The 23,309-nt window shown below is 40.2% G+C and overlaps 1 protein-coding gene across 1 annotated transcript in view; it reads right to left on the minus strand.

Moving 5' to 3' along the window:
• Positions 1–23,309, minus strand: part of cpn1 (carboxypeptidase N, polypeptide 1) — a 155,194-nt gene that overhangs the window by 67,188 nt on the left and 64,697 nt on the right. The window contains exon 3 of the mRNA XM_038991648.1: positions 12,847–13,002. Coding sequence (XP_038847576.1) covers positions 12,847–13,002 — 156 coding nt within the window. The remainder of the gene's footprint in view (positions 1–12,846; positions 13,003–23,309) is intronic.

Genomic DNA, 23,309 nt, shown 5'->3' on the forward strand with positions numbered 1-23,309 from the left:
ACATACACTTATGTTTTGTTCGAAAATGTGCATATTTAGAGCTGAAATCAGTGGTTATACATTGTGCTAACGTAGCATCTTTTTCCCACAACGTCCAGATATTTTTCTGACACTTTTTCTGACACACAATAACTTTTTCTGACACACAATAACTATTCATAAACATAACTAAAAAATACATGTTGTATAGGAAATGATAGATACACTAGTTCTTAATGCAATCGCCGTGTTAGAATTCTAAAAATAACTTCATTACGATATGCAGTTTACGTTATGGCGAGAGAGTACCCAAAACCTGGCCGCAAACGACTAGTTCACATGTACGACAGATATATGAAATAACATCATAAAATGGGTCCTACTTTTGCTGATCTTTCATCAGAATGTTGTACAAGGGGTCCTTTGTCGGGAACAATCGTTGTTTGGTTTTAGAACGGCCTTTTTCCCTCTCGATTTAGCAAGCACACTTGCCAAGTGGCGCAAATCTCTCCATTGTCAACAAACTCAGAGAACGGAACACGGCAAAACTCCCGAAAAAATTTCAATAATCTGATTAAACTATATTGAAAAAACATACTTTACGATGATATTGTCACATGTATCAAATAAAATCAAAGCCGGAGATATTAGTCGTCCATAACAACAGCTTATCAGAAGGCAAATCCAGGTCCCTTGACGCGCTCTCCAGAAAACAGGAAACTGGTGATACGTCATACAAAGAGCATTTATTCGAGCCCAGATCAAGTTACACTCCATTTCTTCTCTCACTGCTTGTCGACATCTAGTGGAAGACGTATGAAGTGCATCTAAACGAATAAATATCAAGCACATTTATAGGCAGGCCCTAGAAGAGAGCATCGATTTCAGATTTTCCACTTCCTGTCAGGAAGTTTGCGGCAAAAGGAGTTCTGTTTTACTCACAGATATAATTCAAATGGTTTTAGAAACTAGAGAGTGTTTTCTATCCAATAGTAATAATAATATGCATATTGTACGAGCAAGAATTGAGTACGAGGCCGTTTGAAATGGGCACCTTTTATCCGGCTACTCAATACTGCCCCTGCAGCCCAAACAGGTTAACTATGGTGAGTTGGACGACATGTCCCAGAGAGAAATCTCTAAAGAAATGGTACATTGAGCTCACATAAAAAACTAACTAACAAAATGGATTTCAAATAAGTGAACCGTCATCGGTCAATTAGTTATTTAAAAAACAAAAAATAAACTTTCGCTTAATTACACAGCACTACAGAAATATATATATTTTTTGGGGGGGGAGGGGGGTTTACCCGTTTATCTCAAAAATATTGATTTGGTTTGTTGTGACTTTAGGCTAATTTATATTCAAGATCATTTACTGATTAATTACTGAAAAAATTTATTGATTTGATTGATTTGATTAATGTGGTTATCCTAACCAAATTAATCTAAGAGGTGCACTATTAAGGGTTGGATATAGAGAAACTCTTGAATTAACTCTATCAGTAGTTATAATTAACCGTTATACCATTAATTACTATATCAACAATATAATCACATTCAATTTGACTATATTCTCATTCTGAATAGCCGATAAGCTCTGGAGCTGTAAAAACCAAGTCACTCGCAAATGGCTTCAGTTTCACAAATAATTAATTCAAGGTTTTATTTACTAAATTAGGTAGTTAAAAGATACCATACAAAGGCAGGGTACAGGGTCTTAAATATGAATGGCTGCTGTACCGCTACTCAACCAAAATACAAAACTAATAGCATTGATTTTGGGACAAATCATTCACTAAACCTCAACTACATCTCGTAATGAATAATGTGGAAATTGAGCAAGTTGAGGTGACTAAACTGTTTGGAGTAACCCTGGAATGTAAACTGTCATGGTCAAAACATATTGATACAACAGTAGCGAAGATGGGGAGAAGTCTGTCCATAATAAAGCGCTGCTCTGCCTTCTTAACAACACTATCGACAAGGCCTAGTTTTGTCGCACCTAGACTACTGTTCGGTAGTGTGTTCAGGAGCCACAAAGAGGGACTTAGTAAAATTCCAGTTGGCTCAGAACAGGGCAGTATGGCTGTCCTATAAAAGTACACAGGCATGCATGTAAATCTATCATGGCTCAAAGTGAAAGAGAGAGACTTCATTACTACTTGTTTTTGTAAGAGGTGTTGATAAGCTGAATGTACCGAGCTGTCTGTTTGAAGTACGGACACCCATGCATACCCCACAAGACATGCCACCAGAGGTCTCTTCACAGTCCCCAAGTCCAGAACAGACTATGGGAGGCGCACAGTACTAGATAGAGACATGACTACATGGAACTATATTCCAAATCAGGTAACTGATGCAAGCAGTAGAATCTGATTTTTTTTTAAGGTAGGCCTTCAGAAACATAAAAAAATACACCTTATGGAACAATGGGGACTGTGAAGAGACACACACAAAGGTACAGACACATGCATACGCATACATTGTGATATTGTTGTATGGTGGTGTTGAACATTTTGTATTGTAGATATGTAGTGGTGTAATAATGTGATATGATGTACTGTTTTATCTTTAGTTTCTTTTGTAATGTAAGTGCTTTAATATGTTTGCACCCCAGGAAGAGTGACCACTAACAAATACAAACACAATTGCACATTCACAGGATGTTTTTGAATGATATGATCTTACAAATTGAAAGAGGAAATGAAAAGTGTTACAGGGTAATATTACTTGTATGTCGATGTTGCCTGTCCAGTTGGATTACGTTTGGATGGGATGAAGCCATGGTAGAGCCGGGGAAAAGGCAGTGTTGTCCAAGTTTCTCTCTGAGTCCGGGAAAGCAAAGTCTATGAGAGCTCTTCTAAGCAGTAAATTCTTCCTCTGATCCCAGCTGGGATGGATTGCGAATTCAGTCATTTAGTCTTTAATGCAAACAGAGTTTCACAGGATAATTTCTGGGATGATTGCTTCTGTCTGAGTAGGATAGGAAAAGTACATAAGTGTTTTGTCGATAGGAGTTTGGTTTCCAAGGAGAGTTAGGTCATTCGTTCCTCATGGCATGTCCGCACCCCGAAGAAACTTGATCCGCCGTCTGTTAGCAAGTCCTGTATTTTATAGAGATACTCACAGAGGGCGGGTCAACATGTTTCAAGCAAAGCACCATAGTCTCTGTGGCTAAGAACACTAATGTAACCTGCCTAAATGACTACCGACCCGTAGCACTCACATCTGCAGCCATGAAGTGCTTTGAAAGGCAGGTCATGGCTCACATCAATGCCATTATCCCAGAAACCCAACACCCACTCCAATTTGAATACTGCCTCAACAGATGCACAGATGATGCAATCTCTATTACACTCCACACTGCCCTTTCCCACCTGGACAAAAGGAAGACCTATGTGAGAATGCTATTCATTGACTACAGCTCAGCGTTCAACACCATAGTGCCCTCAAACCTCCTCACTAAGCTAAGGACCCTGGGACTAAACACCTCAACTCCCTCTGCAACTGGATCCCTCTGCAACTGGTGGTAAGGGTAGGTAACAACACATCTGCCACTCTGATCCTCAACACGGGTGCTCCTCAGGGGTGCGTGCTCAGTTCCCTCCTGTACTCCCTGGTCACCCTTGACTGCACGGCCAGGTACAACTCCAACACCATCATTAAGTTTGCCGATGACACAACAGTGGTAGGCCTGATCACCAACAACGATGAGACCGCATATAGGGAGGAGGTCAGAGACCTGGCCGTGTGGTGCCAGGACAACAACCTCTCCCTCAACGTGATCAAGACTAAAGAAATGATTGTGGACTACAGGAAAAGGAGGACAGAGCACCCCCCATTCTCATCGACGGGGCTGTAGTGGAGCAGGTTGAGAGCTTCAAGTTCCTTGGTGTCCACATCACCAACAAACTAACATGGTCCAAGCACACCAAGAGAGTTGTGAAGAGGGCACGACAAAAGCTATTCCCCCTCAGGAGACTGAAAAAATTTGGCATGGATCCTCAGATCGTCAAAAGGTTCTACAGCTGCACCATCGAGATCATCCTGACTGGTTACATCACTGCCTGGTATGGCAACTGCTCGGCCTCCGACCGCAAGGCACCACAGAGGGTAGTGCGTACAGCCCAGTACATCACTGCGGTCAAGCGTCCTGCCATCCAGGACCTCTATACCAGGCGGTGTCAGAGGAAGGCAAAGACTCCAGCCACCCTAGTCATAGAGTGTTCTCTCTGCTCAAAATACATCCACAGGTACACCTCCAATTGACTCAAATGATGTCAATTAGCCTATCAGAAGCTTCTAAAGCCATGACATCATTTTCTGGAATTTTCCAAGCTGTTTAAAGGCACAGTCAACTTAGTGTATGTAAACTTCTGACCCACTGGAATTGTGATACTGTGAATTATAAGTGAAATAATCTGTCTGTAAACAATTGTTGGAAAAATGACTTGTGTCATGCACAAAGTAGATGTCCTAACCGACTTGCCAAAACTATAGTTTGTTAACAAGAAATTTGTGGAGTGGTTGAAAAATGAGTTTTAATGACTCCAACCGAAGTGTATGTAAAATTCCGACTTCAACTGTATGAAACCCCTATTACTACTACTACTACCATTACTACTGCCGTCACTACCAACACCACTACTACTATTATTTCACAACGATAAATACTTTATGACTTGCAAGCATGCACATTTACTACAGGAAATGTCAATTTCTTCCCCTGATATTATTAGATTTTTTTTAAAGCTATGAACACAAAACCAACATTTAAATGTGCAGATCGCCCCAACTTAGATTGCTTGAAAAAAAATGCGGGATATCATTTATACTTTTTGAACGAAAACAATATTTTAAATGAATACCAAAGCATTTCAATGGAAATAAAAGGGTCATACACTTCAATAGACAAACATCAACAATTCTAGAAAAGTGTCCTTTTGAACTATTGAAGCTATCCACACCAAACCACATTTAAAATGTGCAAACTGACCCAACTTAGATAGAAGCAAAAATATGTATGCAAGCTATGTATACTTTTTGAACTATAACCCATTTACATGTGCTAGAATACAAACTTCAAAACATTTAGGCTATCCTAACTTCAAATTCTTTAAATTAACTTTCAAAGCAGAATTGCTTTCCCATTGTTCCTTAACTGCAGTGTACGATGTACCTTTATCCAATGTAAAAAAAATAGACTGTGTGTTCACAGTTTCGTTCAGGAATATGGAGGATTTATGTAGAAAAGATGAGAAAAGTCAATTTAACATGTATGGTCTATCAAATCTAAATGAATTTGAGTGACATCTCCATCAATACCCACATAAAGACAACCAGAGCAGCCTTTTTTATTTAATACTGAAGGAGTGGAGGGGTTCTACTAAACTAACATATGGAATTGTTTTAAGATGGTCATACCAAGGATTATTTAGCTATTTGATTTTGAATTTTAGGACTCTTTTAAGTCTAAAAATATATATAATATATATATTTGTTTTTAACGTCTCTGGGGCAGGTGGGACGCAAACGTCCCACCGGCCAATAGCCAGGGAAAATACAGCGCACCATATTCAAATAACATGATATAAAAATCAAACTTTAATTAAATCACACATGTAAGATACCAAATTAAAGCTACACTCGTTGTGAATCCAGCCAACATGTCAGATTTCAAAAAAGCTTTTCAGCGAAAGCATAAGATGCTATTATCTGATGATAGCACATCAGTAAACAGAGTAGCATATTTCAACACTGCAAGCACGACACAAAACGCAGAAATAAAATATAAATCTTGCCTTACCTTTGACGAAATTCTTTTGTTGGCACTCCAATATGTCCCATAAACATCACAAATGGTCCTTTTGTTCGATTAATTCCGTCGATATATATCCAAAATGTCAATTTATTTGGACCATTTCATCCAGAAAAACACAGCTTCCAACTTTCGCCAAGTCACTACAAAATATATCAAAAGTTACATGTAAATTTACCAAAACATTTCAAACTACTTTTGTTATACAACGTTAGGTATTTTTAAACGTTAATAATCGATCAATTTGAAGACGGGATGATCTGTGTTCAATACAAAAAGAAACCAAACTGACGCAACTTTTTTCATAACGTGACTCTCTCCAAAAATGTACTTCATGTGACCCTCATTTACGATAGCCCTACTTCTTCACTACACAAAGGAATAACCTCAACTGATTTCCAAGGACTGGTGACATCCAGTGGAAGCGGTAGGAACTGCAAGCAAGTCCATTAGAAATCTGGTGTCTCTAAAAAACCTAATTGAAAAGACAGTGACATCAAAAAAATACAAATTCTGAATGGTTTGTCCTCAGGGTTTTGCCTGCTACATAAGTTCTGTTATTCTCACAGACATGATTCAAACAGTTTTAGAAACTTCCGAGTGTTTTCTATCCAAATCTACTAATAATATGCATATCTTATATTCTGGGGATGAGTAGCAAACAGTTGAATTTTGGCATGCTATTTTTCCCGAAAGTGAAAAAGATGCCCCCTGCCCTCAAGATTAAACTACCTTCAGACGAGTCTTGCAAGGCTTCTGGGCGTCCTAGAGATGTACATGTTCTTGAGAGTCTCTCCTTTCCATAGAGAGGTCATATCAGTGTGTAACACACAAACAGTTTGGACGCTACAGACAGAAGTTGGCAGATTGGTGTTACCGACTTCAGATGAGTTCCGTGACGCTTGTGGGGGTTGTAAAGTAAAACGGAGAACACCATCGTGTTCTTGAGAGTCTAGTCTTTCCAATAAATTGTCATATTATCATACCTTGTGGGATTGGTAATAATCTGAAAAGATTTAGGGAGTTGCATTGCTTTAGGATTTGGTCAGGTGGTTTAAGCATGTCCCAGTTTACGTCACCTAGCAGAACAAATCAGACTTAGTGTTAGGGGCCAGGAGAGAGCTCCTGGGCATTTAGGGTACAGGCCATTTAGGGTACAGGCCATTTAGGGTACAGGCCATTTAGGGTACAGGCCGGTGCTAATGGTGGACGATAACACCCAGCAACAGTCAACAAAGATTAATTTGAAAGTTTAATGCTTAAAACCAGCAAATCAAATTGTTTGGGGACAGATTTTGGTGGTCTCTTTTTTTCCACGTGCAAAAGGAGGTCGTTAGCTATATCTCTTCAGTTTCAGCCAATGGTCCTTTACGACGTCCAAACAAAGTTGTCATGTGGCTGTTGGATTTTGGAGATTGCGAGGAGGATATCCTATGCGCCAAATGAGTGCATAGCATTTGTCCTTTCACAGAATAAAACATGAGCCAACCTGCTGCTCTGTAGTGTTGGGGCACTGATTGAAGGCTTATCTGATGATAAGTGTTCAGTTTCCTTTCACAGCAGGTTCTGATCAGTAATCATCAAAGGTAGTGGGATCTTGGACAATTCGACCCAAACATCGATGTTAAGTTCTTGCACGGTCCACGTTCAGTCCTCCATTTTCATTTCGTGTTGGTTGGCTCCGCAGCTAGAGGCTGCAAGCTCCTCAAACAGTGGTTGATGTGTGGAGTGAAATAACCGAAGTAGCCTACCCGCATGAGTGAAACGAACCTGCTATTCGAGCGCACTGTTCCTGCCTATTTGATAATGGGCCATTCTAAATGTAAACTAATTTTAAATATTAGTAAAGACAAGATTAAATTGAGAAGAGTCTGATGGGTGAAAATATGATCACTTGATGAAGAAAAGCAAGCTTTTTTTGCAACTTCAAATCATCAATGCTTTGTGGTGGCAGGTAGCGAAGTGGTTAGAGCTTTGGGCCAGTAACCGAAAGGTTGCTGGATTGAATCCCTGAGCCGACAAGGTAGAAATCAGTCGTTCTGCCCCTGAACAAGGCAGTTAACCCACTGTTAACCCACTGTTCCCTGGTAGGCCGTCATTGTAAATAATAATTTGTTCTTAACTGACTTGCCTAGTTGAATTAAGGTTACACATCAATAGCCTATAGTTACATCATGCTGCCCATATTTCTATGGTTTGTTTCATTCACAACTAAAGTTGCCAAATAACTCTAAATCTAGCATATAGGACCTGTTTCAAATGATCACTTTTACACTCAACATAGCCACTTCATATGCGCACTCTTGCTCCGGAATGGTAAAAATAACCTTTCTATTTTATTCTAACTAGTTCAATTATATTCTTCTTACTATAAAATCATATAATACAAAATAATGGCATGGGACTTATAAGCATAGCTTTCTCTGCAAAAATAACAAGCCTATTAGCCTATTATTAGACTTTTTAAAATGTAAATGTTCCAAAGCCAGCAGCTTGCACTGTATTTCATGACCGACACAGCCCTAGCCAGGCGCACCGGTTTGTTTCAAGAACTGTGACACTGCTTGGTTTTTCACTCTCAACAGTTTCTCATGTTTATCAAGAATGGTCCAGCACCCAAAGGACATCTAGCCAACTTGACACAACTGTGTGAAGCATTGGAGTAAACATGGGCCAGCATCCCTGGGGAACGCTTTCGACACCTTGTAGAGTCCATGCTCTGACGAATTGAGGGTGTAACTCAATATTAGGAAGGTGTTGCTAATGTTTGGTATACTATACTTTTCTAAAGAATGTCTTCGGTGAGGTAATTCATATTACTGAGAAGAAATAGGAAAACATTGGGAGCCATGCCATTCTGAAGAGGTTTTGTTCTACCTGTAAGATTTATGGGAAGATTGTTCCATTTAATTAGATCTGCTTTCATATTCTTGAGTAATGGGATACACTTATCTTTATATATATTTGTTGTTTGTTGTCACTTATTAAGCATCCTATGTATTTTATATTTGTTGTGGTCCACTTAAAGAATTGCTGTAGATCATGAGTTATTATTTTTATTTTTCCTATTGCCATTATTTGTTTTTTTCCCACGTTCATTTTATATCCTGTAATTGTGAAGGCTTGTATTTTTTTTTTTCATTTACATATTTCATATATTTTGGGTTTGTTCATTCTCCATATTCTGTTACTTAATGTATTTTCTGTTGGTGTAATTAAGCAGGATACCGGAGAATGATACGATACCACTATGTCATGGATTTTTGAACCCAGTAAATTGTTCAGAGAATTTTTGGATAGCTTTTCTTACTTTGAGAAACAAGGAGTAGTCTTTTGTAGTTGGGAATAGTAATCTCAAGGTTAATTATTTGTAGAGATTACCTCTTTGGAGGTTCCTTGAATTTGCCTTTTTTTATTGCTACAGTATGTGTGTGTGCGTTTGTATATATACATGGGAGTGTGAGGGAAGAGTGAGGGATGGTGAATATGAATATGTGTAGGTAATATGTTGGGCGGGAATGAACGAGAATGGATGAGTAAGTCAATGGATGGATGGGTGTAAGTGTGTCTGAGAGGTAGGGAGGGAGGAAAAAGATGGGAGGTTGGGACAAGCTTGGCTTGGGTGGGTAAGGGTGGGCAAGGATGAGACTGAATGAATGGCAAAAGGATATATGGGCGATAGTTGTGTATTTTATTTCACAATTGAATTCAGATTAGGACCAACAATGATAAGGAGGGTGAAGAGGTTGATTTCATTTAGAAAGAAAATACTGTAATGATGAGTTTGTGTTATGGTTATTTATCAGTGTTGGCGCTCATGTTTTGCAGGTTTTTATCATTCACTTTTAGATTTTACTTTGTTAAAAACCTCTTAAGGATCGGACCCTTTTAAAAGAAATTCGCCTAAAATTACATCAAATCTAACTGCTTGTAGCTCAGTACCTGAAGCAAGGATATGCATATTCTTGATACCATTTGAAAGGAGGGGTCACTGATCCCGTAGAGGTTAATGATAAAGAGGGTGAAGAAATTGATTTTAATTTAGAATAACAATAGTGTAATGAGTTTGTGTTATACCTATTTATCGGCGTTGGCGCTCATGTTAATAATTTGACCGTGCGCCTTGCGGGTTGATACCATTCCTCTTTTACGTTTTACTTTGCAAAAGTAAACTGTTACGGGAGTGTTTTATTTACTATAACTATATTACTAATCACATTTATTGTAAGGGAAACTAACACATGATACGTGTTGCAGTAGGCCTTTAGAATAATGCAAAACATATCCTTGACTCTATCCAAGTTGATGAGCGAAAGGGAAACAAACAATGCCAGTCAGCCTGCACAGCCGACCCTGTCACACCCTGGCCTTAGTTATCTTTGTTTTCATTATTATTTTAGTTAGGTCAGGGTGTGACATGGTGAAGTATGTGGTTTTTGTATTGTCTAGGGTGTTGTTTGGTTTAGGGGGTTTAGTAGAATAGATGGTTTAGTGTTCAGTGTAGGTGTATAGGAAAGTCTATGGTTGCCTGAATTGGGTCTCAATTAGAGACAGCTGGTTATTGTTGTCTCTGATTGGGAGCCATATTTAAGGCAGCCATAGGCTTTAGCTGTTTGTGGGTCATTGTCTATGTCTAGTCTATGTTGAACGTAAGTAGTTTGTGTGTGCACTTGCGTTTGTAGCTTCACGGTCGTTTGTTGTTTTGTTTAGTTGTATAGTGTTTGTGTCGTTTTCGTCTTCTTTCTTTAATAAAAAAGAAGATGTATTCATATCATGCTGCGCCTTGGTCCAATCTCTCATATCAAGACGATCGTGACAGACCCAAAGAAACTACTCCTAAACTATACCGAAAATAATTTCACACATAATAAGACAGCCTATAGAGAAGATTAAATTGACCAAAGTTGATTTGTGACAATATTATCAGTTGTCAAATCATACATGAAGAGATGGGCGCACCTTGTATTTGACAGATGCAGGGAAAGGAGCATCACTTTATGCAGGTAAAACATTTTGATGTCTATATAGTATCAGAAAGGTCATATTCTTCAGTTTCTACCTTTGTCAAATAACTCTCAAAATTCAAGAGGTACAGCTTTATTTCCAAATGTTCACAAGAATATCTGCGCTGTCCATGCATTCAGCACATGACTACTCGCTCGGCACATTACTCTGGCTACTAAGCAAAGACTAGTAACATGATAAGCTTAAAATATGCTATTCTGTTTTCTTTTAAATATATTTTCTTATTTTCACAATTTTTCTTTAGACCTGCCAAAACAAAATTATAATGGACTTCTTTGTGATAGACTTTTGTTTTTACTTGTAGCCTAAAATAAAGTCATGTAAATGTTATTATGCTCTTAGAAATAACAGTTTTTTAGTATTTTAATGTTACCTAAGACCTTTGTGAACACAACAAATGTATTATTCTTCAGATAGCATATATTAAATATATTTATTAGACTGTTAGATTGTTGATGGGTCTTTGGCTGGAAGTGTCGAAAATTGGCTTTCGGACCACATTTTTCACTTGGACTTTGTAGAATTAAACAAAACATATCCTTGACTCTATCTAAACAAATAACTATTGTTGTTCTATTTTTAGATGTATATATTTCCACAAATATTTATTCATGCAATTCATGCTTTATATTTGTTTATGCACTATTTATCAAGCGTTGGTTTTCATGTTTGCGCATCTTATGGGTTGATATGCATCTGATGCATCTGTATGCTAAAGGTGTAGCCCAGCAACATGAAAGGCCAGGCAATTGTAGTGTTAATAGCATCATTGGTTTGATTGTGTGATAATATAAATGTTTTCTAATATGTGGAAATTGACAATTCACCTCACACTACACACTGTAGTAATAAACAGGAATTTACCACAACAAGCAACATCTAACAACTTTCCTAATAACAACACACACAACAGTCACAGTGCCTGCTCTATCTGAGTTAAATGTAAAAACTATTGATGTCGCAGGTTAAAAAAGGAACTAAACTCATCAAAAAAAGAAACGTCCTTTTTTCAGGACACTGTCTTTCAAAGATAATTCGTAAAAATCCATGTAACTTCACAGATCTTCATTGTAAAGGGTTTAGGTGCGTTTATCGTCGAAGGAATGAGCGTTACACCAAGGCCTGTACTCTGGAGCGGGATCAATTTGGAGGTGGAGGGTCCGTCATGGTCTGGGGCGGTGTGTCACAGCATCATCGGACTGAGCTTGTTGTCATTACAGGCAATCTCAACGCTGTACGTTACAGGGAATACATCCTCCTCCCTCTTGTGGTACCCTTCCTGCAGGCTCATCCTGACATGACCCTCCAGCATGACAATTCCACCAGCCATACTGCTCGTTCTGTGCGTGATTTCCCGCAAGACAGGAATGTCTGTGTTCTGCCATGGCCAGCGAACAGCCCGGATCTCAATCCCATTGAGCACGCCTGGGACCTGTTGGATCGGAGGGTGAGGGCTAGGGCTGTTCCCCCCAGAAATGTCCAGGAACTTGCAGGTGCCTTGGTGGAAGAGTGGGGTAACATCTCTCAGCAAGAACTGGCAAATATGGTGCAGTCCATGAGGAGGAGATGCACTGCAGTACCTAATGCAGCCGGTGGCCACACCAGATATTGACTGTTACTTTTGATTTTTACCCCCCCCCCCCCTTTGTTCTGGGACACATAATTCCATTTCTGTTAGTCACATGTCTGTGGAACTTGTTCAGTTTATGTCTCAGTTGTTGAATCTTGTTACATTCATACAAATATTTACACATGTTCAGTTTGCTGAAAATAAACGCAGTTGACAGTGAGAGGACGTTTCTTTTTTGCTGAGTTTATATAAACCGGGACTTTGTTGGGGTTCAAACCGGTTCGTAATTTTATTTTGCTAGTCGGAACAGTGGAAAGAAAGTAAAAAAAATAGTGGTTCTGTTCAGAAAAACTGTTGGAAAAAAAGTTGGGTTCCATTCCCTGGTCTTAACCCCATGTATTCTTCCGCTACTCGGTCTTGTGGTTGATCTGCAGGGCTGTCTGGTACATACCTGATGCTCCCAGTTATCAGGCAGGGGCAGGTGATGGTTCCGATCATTAGTCTTCTCGTAGTAGTACATGAGAGCGTTCAGGTCTGGAAAATTCCGGTTCAGGTCCACCTCCCTGGAGTTGCCTCGCCCAACTAGGTAGCCATTGAACTCAGGACCCTGATGGACAAACAGAAGAAAATCCTATGAGGTTACACTATATCTTAAAGTCCTATTTCAACTGATGTTCCCCTGGTAAGAGTGATTACCTTCACTAGGGAAGGGGGCACTATTTTTACCTCCGGATGAAAAGCGTTCCCAAAGTAAACTGCCTGCTACTCAGGCCCAGAAGCTAGGATATGCATATAGATTTGGATAGAAAACACTAAAGTTTCCAAAACTGTTAAAATAATGTCTGTGAGTATAACAGAACTGATTTGGCAGGCGAAAACCTGAGAAAAATCCATCCAGGAAGTGGGATTGTTTTATGTTTGTAGTTTTCTATTGAATGCCATTACAGTATACATTGACTTAGGACTCAAATTGCACTTCCTATGGCTTCCACTAGATGTCAACAGTATTTAGAAATTGTTTCAGGCTTGTATTCTTAAAAATGAGAGAGTAAGACCACTCTGAATGAGTGGACCCTACAGTGTCCCAGAGGTTTTTCATACGCACGCCTTTCTTGTTTACCTTTTATATTGACGACGTTATTGTCCGGTTGAAATATTATTGATTATTTAGGCTAAAAACAATCGATTATTTAGGCTAAAAACAACCTGAGGATTGATTATAAACATCGTTTGACATGTTTCTACAAACTTTACAGATACTATTTAGATTTTACGTCTGCCTGTTGTGACTGCGTTTGAGCCTGTGGATTACTGAACAAAACAAACATTTATTGAGTAAATGGGAGTCTTGTGAGTGCATTTAAAAATAAAGGAGAGCCGCACACTCTAGGAGCTCAAATGCAAAAATATTTAATTTACCAACGTTTCGACAGGCAAGTTGTCTTCATCAGGGTACAATCCTTACCAACGTTTCGACAGGCAAGCTGTCTTCATCAGGGTACAATCCAGCATCACATAGGTGTGCGTTTCTTTTTCTTCTAGATTAGTCTTGTGAGTGCAACCATATGAAGATCATCAAAGGTAAGTGATTAATTTTAGCGCTATTTCTGACTTGTGTAACTCCTCTACTTGGCTGGTAACTGTTTGTAATGATTTGTCTGCTGGGCGTTGTTCTCAGATAATCGCATGGTATGCTTTCGCCGTAAAGCCTTTTTGAAATCTGACCGTGGTTGGATTAACAAGAAGTTAATCTTTAAACCGATGTATAACACTTGTATGTTTTATGGATTTTTATAATGAGTATTTCTGGTTTTGAATTTGGCGCTCTGCATTTTCACTGGATGTTGGCCAGGTGGGACGTACCCTAGTGAGTTAAACAATGGGTACTTTATGGTTTTACTTTGAATAATTTCACACAATCAATAATTATCAGTACTATGGTCAGTGGTGTAGTGCTCTTTTTTTAGGTGCCTAAGCACTAAGTCAACATTTAGAGCATAAACATTTTAGGCCATACACACCAAAAAAGCTGGTGAAACCCTATTGTATTTGTTGGCGTACACTATTAGGGGTTCAGCAGTGAACCTGGTGAAACCGTATTGTATTTATGGGATTCTGTAAATTGATGCACAAATACTACTTGGTCAAATGGTGGCGCTATAAACAGACTTTAAATTCAAAAGGTCAGCCGACTCCTCGTTCAACCTAGAGTCTTGGAATTTGCTACATATGTTTACCGAAAGGAACAAATTTGCCTCTTGGACCAATGACGTCACCGTGATGGATTATCCGTTTTGAAAATAGTATAAATTATTCTACATTTTTAAACAACATCTCCTCAGACACCACTAAACCATTTTCTCCCAAACTTGCTGTACAGCATCTATAGACCAAGATATTGAAATGTATTATAAAATAAGTTGATATCTTAAACTTCATGGCCGCTGTGAGCCAATGAAGTTGAGTGAGTTTGGGCCTGACAATTCAAGTCACTCTTGGAGGGAATAGAGCTCCCTGCTGGCCATGCATCTCAATACTCTACAGTGTTTCCTGAAGTGTGCACAGGTCCACTACCCACATGGATTGAAAAGTATAACATTGGTGTGAGTACCAGAGATGAAGTCAAGACCGTACACCTTTAGATCTAGACCAAGACTATATTTTCTCAGACCCAGACCAAGGACAAGTGGATCGAGACCATGACCAGTCCAAGACCAGTTTAAATGGGTAAAAATAAGATCCAGTGGAGTAATTTTAATTGTATTTTTTTTAATTTATCCTTTATTTAACTAGGCAAGTCAGTTAAGACAAAATCTTATTTACAATGATAGTCTAGGAACAGTGGGTTAACTGCCTTGTTCAGGGGCAAAATGACAGATTTTCAGCTCAGGGATTCGATTTAGCAATCTTTCGGTTACTGGCCCAATGTTCTAACCACTAGGCTACCTGCCGCCCCTCAAGTAAACTTGAGTAAAGTATAGCTCTGTACAGTACAGTTCAGTACAATATAGTTCAGTTCAGTAAACTATAATTCAGTACAGTAAAGTACAGTATAGTACAGTAAGGTACAGTACAATAATGTACAGTTCAGTACAGTATAGTTCAGTACTGTATAGTTCAGTACAGTACAGTTCATTACAGTATAGTTCAGTACAGTAGAGTATAGTTCAGTACAGCACAGTACAGTATAGTTCTGTACAGTACATTACAGAGCAGTAAAGGACATTACAGTACAGAGCACATTATAGTAAAGTACAGTACATTATAGAGGTCTATGTTTGAGCCAAATATACATCTATGTTTGTGCTCTTTGAGGGTTGGAGCCACTTGCAGGCTCTGCATGTCAATAACCTACACTTTTTCCTGAAGTGTCCATCACCCACATGGTGGTCCTCTGTGGCTCAGTTGTTAGAGCATGGCGCTTGCAGTGCCAGGATAGTGGGTCTGAATCCCACGACCACCCGAATGTATCCACACATGACTGTAAGTTGCGTTGGATAAAATAGAAAATACATATTATAAGATTTGTGTAAACACAAGAAATTGAGTCAAGACTGGAACCAGCAATTCATACATGCATGCTCTTCCATAGTGTTCAACCCTGATTTTTGCCATGGCTCAGAGGCTTAGTGACTTAGTCTTGAAATATATGCCAACCCATGGCGGCCTGGGTTCAAATCCTATCAAGACCTACTGCCTCTTTCAGATAGACATCGCTAAACAGTGAGGGATTGTTGTTGTACTTGAACCAAATTGTATGACTTCTAAAATAAGGCATAATGTTTGAGAAACTATAAAGCGCGAAACGGTCGGAAAGGCGAAAAGGGTGAAATGGGCGAAAAGCTCCGAACCAGGACTCAGACCAAGGACCAGTGTATAGAGACCATGTCCAGACCAAGACCAGTTTAAATGGAGAAAATGCAGCATGCAGCAACTACTCTTCCTGGGGTCCATATAAAACGTACAAATACATGACAAAGTACAGAACAGTAATAGACAAGAACAACATAAGATACTACATTAAATTAAAATGTAAATAAGAGTTACACACAGAGTCTACAAAACATTAGTAACACCTTTCCTAATATTGAGTTGCACCCCCTTTTGCCCTCAGAATAGCCTCAATTCGTTGCAGCATGGAGTCTACAAGGTATCGAAAGCATTCCACAGGGATGCTGGCCCATGATGACTCCAATGCTTCCCACAGTTGTCAAGTTGGCTGGATGTCCTTTGGGTGGTGGACCATACTTGATGCACACAGCAAACTGTTGAATGTGAAACAAACAAAGGCATTTTGCATGTTGAAGGTGACTAGCAACCATGTTCACCAAGGTCAGGGTAGCATCCTCACTCCCCCTCTGGGCCTTATAGGCAAACTGTAACAGGTCCAGTTGATCTGCTATGGAAAGGGCAAGGTGCTTACTAACAACCCTTTCAATGCATTTGGCCAAAAGAGGCGTGAGGGCCACAGGTCGAAAGTCATTTGGTGATTTAGCTTCTGACTTCTTAGGCACCGGTACAATGATCGACACCTTCCAGGATATTGGCACTGTGCAGGTGGTCAGCAGGAGTTGAAACAGTCGTGTGAGTACTCCCTTGAGCTGGTCAACGCAGACCTTCAGTACTTTGCCCCGTAGTCTGTCTGGGCCCGGTGCTTTGTGTGGCTTAATATTTAACAAGCATGAGGCCATCTCATTCTCTGTTATCTGGACAGGAGAGGATATGGCGATACTCTCACATATTTGTTTACATTTGTCTTTAAAATCGACGGTATCAAATCTTCCATAAAAACAGTTTAGGTCGTTTACAAAGGATGAACAGTCTGACATATTATTGTTCTCGTCCTTTCTCTTCCCATCATTGCATTAAGTCCTGCCCATGCTTGTCTTGGATTGCCAGTACAGAACCTCTGCTCCACTTTATCCTTGAAGTTTTGCTTTCCATATTTTTGACCTGAATTAATTTTCTTTCTCCTTTACAGCATCAGTATCTCCTTTCAGGAATGCAAACATCCTTTCATTGAGGCACATTTTCAAGTCCTTAGACACCCAGGGCTTGTTGTTGGGAAATACTCGGACAGTTTTCGTGTTAATGTCAGTATCCTCACAGAACTGGATATATGAGGTAATGCTGTCTGTCAACTCGTGGGGATCCCTGAGTCAAAGAACACCTCCCAGTCTGTGACGTCAAGGCAATCCTTGAGCTCCTCCCTGCTGTCCTCTGTCCATACCTGAATGGATTTCTCTACAGGTTTTTCACGTTTCACCTGCTGCCTGTATCTCGGTAGGAGATTGATAAGGTAATGGTCTGTTTTCCCGATGGGTGCTCTGCACACTGCCTTGTATGCGTCCTCTATGTTGCCATAACAGGATGCGAGTTGAGCGAGTTGGACAGGTGACGTACTGTTGCAGAGTGGGGAGGTGCGCGGAGAGGGAGAGCATATTAAAATCCCCTAGCACAAATACTGGCTGGTCAGATGATCGTAAAAGTGCAGCACTGAAACAGTCTGTAATCCTGTCAGCAGCTTCCTTATTGATAGGTCCAAGGCACATAGACCAGAATAATGGTAATTTGTCCAAACATGCGTGGTAGATAGAATAGCCTGAATGATACAACGAGAATCTCATAGTCTCCGGTGCACACTTGTTCAATCACATTACACTGCGTGGCCCAAGTATTGTCTAAAAAGGTGCATAGCGCCCCGCCTATTGATTTATGTAACGTTATTTTGTCTCGATCTGCTCTAATGACAGTGTATCCATCAATGTTCACATCAATATTAACCTGCTTGAGCCACGTTTCTGTAAAGCAGATTAAGTTACTTCTCCTAAAGTCCTCTTCAAATTTAGCCCTTGCCTCTAACTCATCCACTTTGTTATTTAATGACCGCACATTTGACAGGGTGATCAACGGGAGCGGGTGATGGCATCCCCGCCTCTGTAATCTGTTCCTGATACCACCTCTTGAGCCTCGCGTCTTCTTAGTTCCCCTTTTTGACTTTGTAGAACAACCATCAGGCAAGGCAATGCTGTTTTGGCTTTATCTTCGGAAAGAGAGCAGAAACTTACGGGAGTAGGTGATGGTGGTTGATTTACTCACTGAATCCATACAACCTCCGGTAGTGATTGTAAAGTTTTCCGCATATTACAGCGGTTAGGATTAAGGTCGTCACACATGCCACGAACAATACACTTTTAAACTTGCGACGCACTTAGATTTAGACAAGTGCGACAAAACTAAACAAAATTGAACGATATAACTATAAACAAACAAACAATTCCCGCAGGTGAGCTCAGGGTCTGGCAGCAGTGCTGAGAGTAGAAGCAGTGTAAAAACAAAGGGGGGGGGGGGTCAATGCAAATAGTCCGGGTGACCATTTGATTAATTGCTCAGCAGTTTTATGGCTTGGGGGTAGAAGTTGTTATAGAGCCTTTTGGACCTAGACTTGGCACTCCGGTACCGCTTGCTGTGTGGTAGCAGAGGGAACAGTCTATGACTTGGGTGACTGAAGTCTTTGAAAAAATGTTGGGCCGCCTAGTATATAGGTCCTGGATTGCAAGAAGCTTGGCCCCAGTGATGTACTGGGCTGTACGCACTACCCTCTGTAGAGACTTACAGTCGGATGCCGAGCAGTTGCCATACCAGTCGGTGATGCAACCGGTCAGGATGCTCTCGATGGTGCAGCGGTATAACTTTTTGAGGATCTAGGGACCCATGCCAAATCTTTTCAGCCTCCTGAGGGGGAAAAGGTGTTGTCTAGCCCTCTTCACGACTTGCTTGGTGTGTTTGGACCATGATAGTTTGTTGGTGATGTGGACACCAAGGAACTTGAAACTCTCAACCTGCTCCACTACAGCCCAGTCGATGTGAATGGGGGCCTGTTTGGTCCGCGTTTTCCTGTAATCCAGAATAATTTCCTTTGTATTGCTCACTTTGAGGGAGAGGATTGTTCTCCTGGAACCACACTGCCAGGTCTCTGACCTCCTCTCTATGGGCTGTCTCATCATTGTTGGTGATCAGGCCTAGCATCGTTGTGTCGTCAGCAAACTTAATGATGGTGTTGGAGTTGTGCTTGGCCACGCAGTTGTGGGTGAACAGAGAGTACAGGAGGGGACTAAGCACGCACCCCTGACGGGCCCCCGTGTTTAGAATCAGCATGGCAGATGTGTTGTTGCCAACCCTTTCCACCTGGTCATGGCCCGTCAGGAAGTCCAGGATCCAGTTGCAGAGGGAGGCGTTTAGTCCCAGGGTCCTTAGCTTAGTGATGAGCTTTGTGGGCCCTATGGTGTTGAATGCTGCGCTATAGTCAATGAACAGCATTCTCACATAGGTGTTCCTTTTGTCCAGGTGGGAAAGGGCAGTGTGGAGTGCGATTGAGATTGCGTCATCTGTGGATTTGTTGGGACGGTATGCAAATTGGAGTGGGTCTTGAGTTTCTGGGATGATGGTGTTGATGTGAGCCATGACCAGCCTTTCAAAGCACTTCATGGCTACCGATGCGAGTGCTACGTGGCGGCATTTAGCCCATCTGGTAGGCTCATGTCACTGGGCAGCTTGCGGCTTGGTTTCTCTTTGTAGTCCGTAATAGTTTGCAAGCCCTGCCACATCGACGAGCATCAAAGCCGGTGTAGTAGGATTCAATCTTAGTCCTAAATTGAAGCTTTGCCTGTTTGGCGGTTCGTCTGAGGGCATAAGCATCCGATTAGTGTCCCGCTCCTTGAAAGCGGCAGCTCTAGCCTTTAGCTCGGTGCGGATGTTGCCTGCAATCCATGGCTTCTGGTTGGGATATGTTCTTACGGTCACTGTGGGGACGACGTCATCGATGCACTTATTGATGAAGCCAGTGACTAAGGTGGTATCCTCCTCAATGCCATTCGATAAATCCCGGAATTTATTCCAGTCTTTGCTAGCAAAACAGTCCTGTAGGATAGCATCCTACATCCATCTGACCGCTTCCATATTGAGTGAGTCACTGGTGCTTCCTGCTTCAGATTTTGCTTGTAAGCAGGAATCAGGAGGATAGAATTATGGTCAGATTTTACAAATGGAAGGCGAGAGAGAGCTTTGTACGAGTCTGTGTGTGGACTAAAGGTGGTCTAGAGGTTTTTTTCCTCTGTTTGCACATGTGACATGCTGGTAGAAATTAGGTAAAATGAATTTAAGTTTGCTTGCATTAATGTCCCGGCCACTAGGTCACGCTTCTGGATGAGCATTTTCATGTTTCCTTATGGCCTTATACAGCTTGTTGAGTGCAGTCTTAGTGCCAGCGTCGATTTCTGGTGGTAAATAGATGGCTGCCAAAAATATAAAAAGAAAACTCTTGGTAGATAGTGTGGTCTAGAGCTTAACATGAGGTACTCTACCTCAGGAGAGCAATACCTCAAGACATTCTTAATATTAGACATTGTGCACCAGCTGTTATTGACAAATAGACACACAGCCCCACCCCTCATCTTAACAGACGTAGCTGTTATATCCTGCCGATGCACGGAAACCCAGCCAACTGTGAATTATCCTTGTCGTCGTTCAGCCACGCCTCTGTGAAATACAGTTTTTAATGACCCGTTGGTAAGATAGTCTCGAACGGAGCTCATACAGTTTATTCTCCAATGATTGCACGTTGGCTAATGGAATTGATGGTAGAGGTGGGTTACGGTGACGAATTCGGTGACGAATTCTCACAAGGCAACCTGATCTCCACCCAGAGGGTGGATTTCCTCTTTTCCTTTTTTTTCTTCATGTGAATGACAGGGATTTGGGCCTTGTCTGGGAACAACATTATGTCCTTCACGTCCAGTTCGAGGTGAAAAGCCATAACAAGTGAATTTTTCAATAACAAATGATGATCAATAACATCAAAGGCTGTACTGAAATCTAACAATACAGCACCTACTATCATCTTATTATCCAAATGCATTTTAGCCAATCATCAGTCATCTGAGTCAGTGAGGTACAAGTTGATTGCCCTTCCCTATATGCATGCTGAAAGTCAGTAGTTAACTTGTTCTTTAAAAAATAGCATTGTATTTCTTCAAACACAATTATCTCCATCATTTTACTAAGAACATGCAGCAAACTGATTGGGCAGCTGTTAGAGCCAGGAAAGAGTGCTTGACTATTTTTAGGTAGCGGAATTACTATAGCTTCCTGACACGCCTATGGACACAAACACTCTTTTAGGACTTGGTTAAAGACATGGCAAATAGGGGTGGCAATACAGTCCGCCACCATTGTCAATAGGTTCCCATCTATGTTGTCTATGACTGGTGGCTTATTATTATTGATGGATAACAACTGTTTTTTCACATCTTCATTATTAGATCTTCAATACACACATATGATGGTTCACTGTTCAATGTTGTCATTTCACTTCTCAGTTTGTCAACTTCACCAGTGGAATTGTTTTTGAAAAAAATAGCTCATTCAAGAGATTTTGTTCCAAATGACCCATTAACTTCCATGAACGATGGAGATGAATTGGGTTTTCTGGCCATAATATAATTTGAGGTGCTCCAAAATCTTTTCCCTTCGTTGTTTTTGTAATTGATCTTGCTTTGTTTAGATAATTTATTTTTTCTTGTTCGTATTAAGTTTTGTACATAAAGGTAATTTGGTATGAGTAGCGTTTTGAATGTTTTTCACAAAATCCATCATGGCGGATTTATGGGCTCGTGAAGCAAATTTGTTCCTTGTGAGGAGAGGAACCTATGTACCAATTTCTAGGACTCTAGCTCACATGTGGTGAGGGGCATGAGCTTTTCAATTTTCACATTTCAATTGCTTATTATAGCACCACTATGTGGCTAATTCACATGTCATCTGAAGCAGATAATAGCTAAACTCAAATATTGTTTACATGTTGAGCCATATTTTCTCAATTTACAATGATACCAATAGACAATGTATTTCAGGCAAACCATGAACCAGATTTTGTCTTTTACGTGCTGACATATAAAACTGTTAAGTGCAAATCTAACCCTTTTAGGTACCGTATGAAAATAAGGTGACGACAATTAGGCTGCAGGAGATGAGCATTACAGGAAACATTTTATTTGGTTCATTTAATTTTATTTCATTCATTTTACCAATGTTGCTTGCTAAATTATTGCAGTTGTTCCCATAGATATACAGTACATGGTTGCTCTATGAATCACTGACCCTGGATAAGCTAGCGACTGGGCTAACATGGCTAACCTTTTAGGTCAATAATATGTGACCAACTGGCTCAAATCGGTCTTATGTTGCAAAATATGAAATTTTGTTTTTTACTTTGGATAAAAGTAGAGACTAAGAGCTACAAAATGGTATATCATACACTGCATTCTTGAGGAGTAATGGGAAAGTAATTCTGCTTTGAAAGTTGATAAACTTGTAAACGGACTTTTGAGAAAATGGCCTTTTGAATATTTTTGGTACCTGGTGGAGAGCTCTCCTTTGTCTACACCCATTCAGCATTGTTCACACCCTCTTAAACCAGCCCCACCCATCTCTTTAAGGATTCACATGTGAGATAATGTGCTAAACAGTGAGTAGTGTAGTAAAGATTAAGACTAAAAGTGGTAAAAGTAGTAGCCTACAATAAGGAAAAATTCCAGGTAAACAGAAAGTGTCCAGATAAAAATATTTTATAAATATTAGATGACGCTTACCCAGACAATCTTGTCTAAATTAATGAGTCATGTGAAAGAAATGCTATAACCCCCAGCCACATCTTGCCAAGTGGATGGGTCTCTACAGAAGGTGTAAACGGTGCAGCCAAATGGTTACTTGCATAGTAGCAATATCAGAAATAGATAGTGACAATATAAATAAAATAATATACATTATGTAAAAGAACAATATCAATAACAACATCAGTGATAGATGAGGTAGTTATATGCATACAATCAGGGGTAAAGTGGCTGAGCAGCAGGA

This window comes from Salvelinus namaycush, chromosome 4, assembly GCF_016432855.1.
Source record: "Salvelinus namaycush isolate Seneca chromosome 4, SaNama_1.0, whole genome shotgun sequence".
In the NCBI taxonomy this organism is placed as follows: Eukaryota; Metazoa; Chordata; class Actinopteri; order Salmoniformes; family Salmonidae; genus Salvelinus; species Salvelinus namaycush.